This window comes from Callithrix jacchus, chromosome X (genome assembly GCF_049354715.1).
Source record: "Callithrix jacchus isolate 240 chromosome X, calJac240_pri, whole genome shotgun sequence".
Classification (NCBI taxonomy): Eukaryota; Metazoa; Chordata; class Mammalia; order Primates; family Cebidae; genus Callithrix; species Callithrix jacchus.
In genome coordinates this window covers 131,340,442-131,348,218 of record NC_133524.1, presented here as the reverse complement: position 1 = coordinate 131,348,218, position 7,777 = coordinate 131,340,442, and the positions used below count along the sequence as shown (strand labels likewise).

Genomic DNA, 7,777 nt, shown 5'->3' with positions numbered 1-7,777 from the left:
CACATCTAAACCTAATGACCTCCCAAACAGTCTACCTCCAAATATCATCCCATTGGGATTTAGGGTTTCATCGTATGAATTCTCAGAGGTCACACATATTCAGTCCGTTCATAATGCCTGTCAACCACGCAAGCCAGAAGTGGGCAGCCGCATTACGACAGGACCAACTGGGATAGCCCTGAAGGACAGTAGAGAAGGGAAATCCTCCCAGAGGAAAGAACTTTGAGCGGTGCTCCTGTGTGGAGGAGAGATGGCCAGACTTTTAAGTGTGTATCCTTGTACAGGCTGTGTCTCATTTATTGGCCGAATGATTAGGGACTTTGAGGACACATGATTGAAAATCTGTGACAAGGAGGTCCGGGGAAAAATATGTGGACAGACCTGTCCGAGTGGACTTTCAATGTGAAGATATTTGAGTCTCATGAGAGTTCTCACCAAAGGGTAACCTCAGCAGAGCAGAAGTTTAATAATCTGAAGGATAAGGTACCTATTATCTAGATATTAATCAGCCTCTCTCCCCAACACTTGTGTCACAGCCTCATGAGCTCACAAAGTGGCCAAAGTGACAGGGATAGAGATTATGATTCAGAGGCATGGACTTCCACTCACCAAGGCCAACCTGGCTACAGTCGATAGAGACATCAGACAGCCAAGGGTCCCTGGCTAAACTCCACTTTCAAGCCTAAAACGGCCTGAAGGTTGAAAAACCAGACTGCTGGTCCTGAATGAAACCCACAACCCAGAAAAAGAATTGTCACTGTTTGCTTGCCCTTTCCCAACTGAGTCTTTCTCATTAATGCTGCCGGGTACCCGGGGGAAGAGGGTAGAGCCATGGGAAAGTTGTGTCTCGTGCAGGAGTGGCAATGGGGAGCCTGGTCTCTTCGGTTTCTGTGTGATGGCACAGAAACAATCTGGGAGGTGGGGGCCTGTTAGCAGGATTCCCTCTCGCTTTGCTGAGAGTTCTTTCCTCCCTAATTTTCCTTTTCAACTGACACATTCCCCTCCTCACCCTGTAATGTGTGCGTGAACTTAATCTTTCCTGGTCATGTGACAAGAACTCAGTTTCAGCTGAACTAAGGAACAAAATTCTGTAACATAGTCATTGCTGAGTGTACAATCTGCCAGAAACAGACAGCAACACTGAGTCTCTTATATGGCACCTGTCTCCAGGGTGATCAGCTAGCCACCAGATGGCAGGTGCTTACATTGGACCACTTTCAATATAGAAGGGACAGGGCTGTCCATACTGACTATGGATTTTCATTTCCACCCACAGTAATTTGAGAAAATCAACATTTGTGCAGTTAGAAAAAATGCCTTATTTACCACCAGGGTATTCCACACAAGGCACTCACAGATAATAAAGTGTAGCGATGGGCCCACCCTCATAGGAATTCACTGGTCTTAATATTTATATTCCCTTATCCTCCATCAGCTTTTTTTTAAGGTGGTACTGTCTTACCCACATTGGCCTTGAACTCCAAATCAGGCTCCCGAACTGTCCCACATTATCTGAAGATGACTGGATCAACAGAACTGTGCAATGGACTTGTGGAACTCAGTTATAGTGCAAGCTAGGTGGCAATGTCTTGCAGATATGAGAAATCACTTAGGAAGCAGTGTTTGCTGTATATTTGCATCCAACACAGTTTGCTTTCTTTCCCATAGTCAGGATTCTTGGTCCTAGATTCAAGGGGTATAACTGGGGGTGTCTCTACTCATACTCTATACCCCAGTGACCCACTAGCAAAAACGTTTCCTATTCTCCTGACGTTAGGCTCTGCTGAACTAGAAGTCTTATTTCCAAAGGAAGAAATGCTTTCACCAAGGGACACAACAGTGATTCCATTGAAAAGACATTCATACTGCCAGCTGGCCATTTTGGTCTCTTCATCACTTTCCATCTAGAGGCAAAGGAGGGGGTCATTCACTGGCTTGGGATGATGAACCTGACGATCAAAGCGGGGGGATTAATTGCACTACACCAGGAGCTAAAAAGGAGTATGTCTGCTGTGTCTAGAGAGCTTCTTAGTCCTCCCATGTTTTCTGATTACACTTAATGGAAAAGTACAGCAACCCAATCCAGGCAGGTATCTAATGGTCCTTCAGACTGTTCAGTGATGAAGGTTTGAGTCATCCTGCCAGGTCAAGCACCATGACCAGATGACATACTATCTCAGGGCAAAGGGAATGAAAAATGGGTAGTGAACGAAGGCAGTTATAAATACCGGCTACAACTATGCAGAAACCATGACCGTAATACTAAATACATTGGTGATTTCTCAACTCGTATCCCTCCTCAGGTGGAAGAATAAACCAACAAACAAACCACAAAAGTCTAGCTTTTACTAACAGAAATTTATTAAATTTCAAAAGCTCCATCTTTTCTTAGCTTCAGGAAGGGAATTTTCTTCACTTCAAAATTACAGGAAGCTTCAGCAATGACCTACTCCACTTTACAGCACATGTCCTTGTTTCTCCTTGGTATTTGCATTAACACAATTATTTTTTCTCATGTGCTTAACTTTGCTGAGATGGCAGTTGGAATCTACTTTTTTAGCACCTTCTTGAGTTGCTGAATTAAGGCAAAATTTTTAAGCCTGAATTGAAAGAGGTATTCCATTAACCAGAGGATACCCACGGCATCTGTGATATGTAGGAGGTAGTAGTGGATACAAAACAGACTTTACAATGTACATGCAGATAGAAAATGCATGCTCATGGAAAATACAAACTAGAGAAAGACCAAGTGAGTCACCTGAGGGCCCACACCCACTCCCAGATTATGATAAATTTGGAAGGCTCCATGGCATTGGAAAAAGGGGTTAGAATAAGAAAATATCAACCTAAATGCTTGGGGAAATAGCATGAACTATGACTGAGGGCCAGGGATTAGGAAGAACAAGGCATGATTTGTTCCTGCTCCTGTCCCAAACTGGGCACAAGTGCTTAAAACAATAGAAGAGTTTCCTTTTGGCACCCACCTTGCTGCTTCCTTAATGGCAAATTTAACAAGTTGTTTCTTGACTTCCATAGATCCTTGTACTTCATCAAGCAAAATGAAAATTCTTTCATAATCTGAAGGTATTAAAAAGTTAGTATTTCTAAAATTATGAAAATGAAATATACTTCAATCTCATTGCATCCACTACTGCAGTATACATTTTTATGTGCACATACACAGTGTTTGTGTTTTGAATGCTTAAATCACATCAGTATATTACTAAGGAAACTATTGTGAAAACTAACAAGGAAAAACACCTAAGCAGATGTATTTGAAATTTTCAGTGAAATTAAATAGAAGCCCTGCTAAATTACAGACAGATCCGATTTAGCCAAACAATGAGCTCAAGGGGCAGCATAATTGAGTTCTAAATCATAGAATGGGAGACTTCTCAGGCTTTCATTGATAGACATTCTTGCACTACTTACTTCGCCCACACCTTCGAACTTCTTTCATCAATTGATGTTTTATATCATCATTAACTTTCTTTACCATAGCAGGAGATATTCGTGCTGTATTTGGCACAGTTTCCACCGGAGACCTTGCTGTGACTGGTGAATCACCTGCAGAGACACGGTAGTTTTGGGCTCCTACCACAAATTCGTTACTATCAGGTTTGTAAAGCAGCTTATCTTTGCTGAGACTAGTGCAGTTGTAAGACAAAGAATCTAACTTGTTGGGTTGCATACAATCTCCTGTCATATTTATAAGCTCTGGGGGAGCAGAATCTGACAGGAAGCCATCAGGTGGGGTCTGACCATTTTCTATCTCCTTCTGGATATCATGAATGACAGTAGCATCTGGAATCCAAATGGAAAAATTGAGCTGCGAGGTAAGTGCATTATGTCACTCCCACAGGTATATCCCTCGGAGGCTCAGTTTCGAGGAAGTTATGTCAGAAAGCAGGAGGATATACAAGGTGGCGATGCCAGACCCCTCGGACTGAGCTCAAAAAAGACAATACAACAAAACCACCTGCTTCCCTGCTGGACACTATGCATGCATACAGAAACCAAGTAGGACAGTACAACCAATACACAAACATACACAGATCCCTGCTACTCCTGGATGAAGCACCAGCTCCTGACAGATTACTACGCCATGGTGGAACCGCTGATGAGGAGTTATCAGGTGCTTGTTGGCCATTATTCGTCTTCTTCTCATGGACATTGTGAGAGATGGTGGCATCTGGAAAAAACATGTAGAGGCCGAGCTGTGAGGTTAAGTGCATAATGAGAGCCCCACAGGTATATCCCGCTCATGCTCAGTTTCTAGAAAATTATCCCATAAAGCATGAGTATATACCAGGTGGCAACCAGAGAACCCTGAAATTGAGGCAAGAAAAGATAATACAACAAAACCACCTTCTTCCCTTGATGACACTATGCCCGCATATGGAAATCAAGTAGGACACAACTTATAAGGAAACATACACAGATCCCTGGTACTCATGGCTAGGATGCTAGCCCCTGTCATATTAGGAAGTCCTGATGGAAGAGTTGACAAGAAGTTTTGAGTTGCTGGTTGGCCGTTTTTTATCTTCTCTTCATGAACATTGTGAGTGATGGAAGCATCTGGAAATCAAGTGAGGAGGAGGAGGTGTGAGGTACGTGCATTATGTGAAGCCCCAGGTATATTCCACTGAGGCTAAGTTTCAAGGAAATTATGCCATAAAGCAGGAGATGATGTGCCAGGTGACGATCTGAAAACCCTCAAACTAAGCTAACAAAAGATAATACAACAAAACCACCTTCTTCTCTTTATGACACTATGAATTCATATGGAAACCAAGTTGGAAGTACAACTAGTAAACAGATCCCTCGTAGTCTTGGCCATGATACCAGCTCCTGCCAAATTATTAAGCCCTGGTGTAACAGTGGGCAGGAAGTTATCAGGTGCTAGTTGGCTGTTTTTTATCTTCTTTTCACCGACATTGTGAGTGATGGTAGCATGTGGAAACCAAATGAAGAGGATGAGTTGTGAGAAAAATACATGATGTCAACCCTACGGGTATATTCCCGATGCTCAGTTTCTAGGAAATCATTGCATAAAGCAGGAGGACAGGCCAGGCGGTGTTCTGAAAACCCTAAATTCAGGTCACAAAAGATAATACAACAAAATTGCCTCCTCCCTTTCATGACACCATGCATGCATGTGGAAACCAAGGAGGACAATCCAACTTATAAGCTAACATATACAGATCATTGCTACTCATGGCTGGAATACCAGCTTTTGCCATGTTAATAAGCCCTGGTGGAACAGCTGACAAAATGTTATCAGGTGCTTGTTGGCCATTTTCCATCTTCTCTTCACGGACATTATGAGTGACAGTAGCAACTGGAAACCGAGAGAAGACGTCAAGCTGTGAGGTCAGTGCATTACAACAACCCTGCAGGTATATCCCTCTGATGCTCAGTTTTTAGAACATGATCTCATTAAGCAGAAGGATATACCAGGTGGCTATCTGAGACCTCCCAAAATGAGCTCACAAAAGATAATATAATAAAACGACCTTGTTTGATGTATGACCCTGCATGATTATGGAAACCAAGTAGGAAACCAAGCAGAAACAACCAGGAAACATACACTGAGCCCTGGTACTCATGGGTGGAGTACCAGCTCCTGATACATTAATAAGCCCTGGTGTAATGGATGACAAGAAGTTCTCAGGTGCTCTTTGACCATTGTTCATCTTCTCTCCATGGACATTGTGAGTGACTGCAGCATCTGGAAACCAAATGAAGAGGTTGAGCTGTAAGGTAAGTGTATTATGGTAACCCTACAGGTATATCCCTCTGACGCTCAGTTTCTAGGAAAATATTTCATGCAGCAGGAGAGGATATGCTGGGTGGCGATCTGAGAACACTCAAATTGAGCTCACGAAAGAAGGTACAACTGAACAACCTCCTTCCCTTGATGACACTATGCATACATATGAAAACCAAGTGAGACATTCCAACTTATAAACAAACATACACAGATCCTTGGTACTCATGGCTGGAATACCAGCTGCTGCCATGTTAATACACCCTGGTGGAAAAGTTAACAAGATGTTACTGAATTGCAGTTGGGCATTTTCCATCCTCTCCTCACGGATGTTGTGAGGCGTGGTAGCATCTGGAAGCAAAATGACCAGGTCAAGCTGTGAAATAAATGCCTTATTTAAACACACAGGTATACTCTTATGATGCAGAGCTTCTAATAAATTATTGCATGGAGCAGGAGGACACGACGGCAGTGTTCTGAGACCCCTCAAATTGCACATAAGGAAGAGAATACAACAAAACCACTTTCTCCCATTTATGACACTATGAGCATATACTGAAATCAAATAGGAAAATCCAACTAATAAGAGAAGATACACAGTTGAATGGTACTCGTGGCCAGAAGAGCAGCTCCTGCCATACTAGTAAGCCCTGAAGGAACATTTGACTATATGTTATGCGATTGCGGATTTGCCATTTTCCATCCTCTCCTCATGGACATTGAGAATGACTATAGCATCTGAAAACCAAATGAAGAGGTTGAGCTGTGAGGTAAGTGCATTATTTCAACCCCACAGGTACATCCCTCTGATGCTGACTTTCTAGGAAATTATCAAAGAGAGCAGGTGTGGATATGCCAAGTTGCCCTCTGATACCCTTCCTATTGAGGCTAGGAAAGTATATACAACAAAATTACCCTCTACCATCCATGAAATTATGCCTGCTTAGGGAAAGCGAGTAGGACAGCACAAGTAAGAAGCAGACATACACAGATCTCTGGTCCTCCTGGATGAAATTCCAGCTGCTGCCATATTACCAAGCCCTGGTGGAGCAGTTGACAAGACGTTATCAGGTACCGGTTGGCTGTTACTTCTCTTCTCTTCACGGACGCTGTGCGTGACTGCAGCATCTGGAAACCAAATGAAATGGTTGAGCTGTGAGTTACTTGCATTATGTAAACCACACAGACATAGCCATCAAATGCTCAGCATCTAGGAAATTATCACTTGGAGAAGGATATAGCAGGTAGCAATCTGAGAACCCTAAAATTCAGGCCAGGAAATTTAGTGCAACAACACTAGATTCTTTCCTCATGACACTGTGCATGCATATAGAAACCAAGTAGGACAGTATATCGAGTGAAGAAACATACACTGATCCCTGGTACTCATGGATGAAAAACCAGTTGCTCCCATATTAATAAGTGCTGGGGGAATAGTTGAGAAGATATTATTGGGTTCTGCTTCAGCATTTTTAATCATCTCCCCATGGACGTTGTGAGTGATGGTAGAATCTGGAAAGACAATGAAGACGTTAAGTTTTGATTTAAGCGCATTATGTCAGCCCACAGGTGTATCCCCCTGATGATCAGTTTCTAGGAAACTATTTCAAAAAGCCAGAGACAATATGCCAGATGGGCATCTGAGAACACTCAAATGTGCTCACGAAATATAATACAACAAAATCACCTTCTCCCTTTCAGGACACTAGTCATGCCTATGAAAACCAAGTAGGATCGTCCAAATGAATAAGCAAACATACACTGATCCCTGGTGCTCATGGCTGGGAGACCAGCTGTTGCCAAATAAGGAGGTCCTTGGAGAACAGTTGACAAGACGATATTAGGTGTTGGTTTCTTGTTTTCCATGTTCTCTTTGTGGACATTTTGAGTGATGGTAGCATCTGAAAATCAAATGAAGAGGTTGAGCTGTGATGAAAGTTTCTGGAAAACTATCAAAGAAATCAGGGTAGTATATGCCACGTGGCTATCTGATACCCCTGAAATTAA

The 7,777-nt window shown here is 42.7% G+C and overlaps 1 protein-coding gene across 3 annotated transcripts; it reads right to left on the bottom strand.

Moving 5' to 3' along the window:
- Positions 1 to 2,343: 2,343 nt before the first annotated feature.
- On the bottom strand, positions 2,344 to 7,769 carry LOC144576506 (uncharacterized). 3 transcript variants are annotated; one of them, XM_078362527.1, is made up of 9 exons: positions 7,531 to 7,769; positions 7,142 to 7,282; positions 6,758 to 6,898; positions 5,591 to 5,731; positions 4,438 to 4,578; positions 4,052 to 4,192; positions 3,433 to 3,567; positions 2,985 to 3,078; positions 2,344 to 2,600 (listed from the first exon to the last, which is right to left on the bottom strand). In XM_078362527.1, exons 1-9 carry the CDS (start codon positions 7,634 to 7,636, stop codon positions 2,549 to 2,551), a joined length of 1,092 nt encoding a protein of 363 aa, XP_078218653.1. In that variant the 5' UTR covers positions 7,637 to 7,769; the 3' UTR covers positions 2,344 to 2,548. The 3 variants fall into 3 exon arrangements, with proteins under 3 accessions (XP_078218653.1, XP_078218656.1, XP_078218655.1); XM_078362530.1 differs by lacking the exon at positions 4,438 to 4,578; XM_078362529.1 differs by lacking the exon at positions 5,591 to 5,731.
- Positions 7,770 to 7,777: the final 8 nt, after the last annotated feature.

Bases quoted from the DNA above. Each gene is read 5' to 3' on its own strand.
- LOC144576506 (XM_078362527.1), bottom strand. From the start codon at position 7,636: ATGGAAAACAAGAAACCAACACCTAATATCGTCTTGTCAACTGTTCTC. The intron at 7,283-7,530 runs GTATGTTTGCTT...TTGTCTTTCCAG, and splicing joins CATGAGCACCAGGGATCAGT to ATTCTACCATCACTCACAAC. The intron at 2,601-2,984 runs GTGGGTGCCAAA...CTTTCAATTCAG, and splicing joins GCCATTAAGGAAGCAGCAAG to GCTTAAAAATTTTGCCTTAA.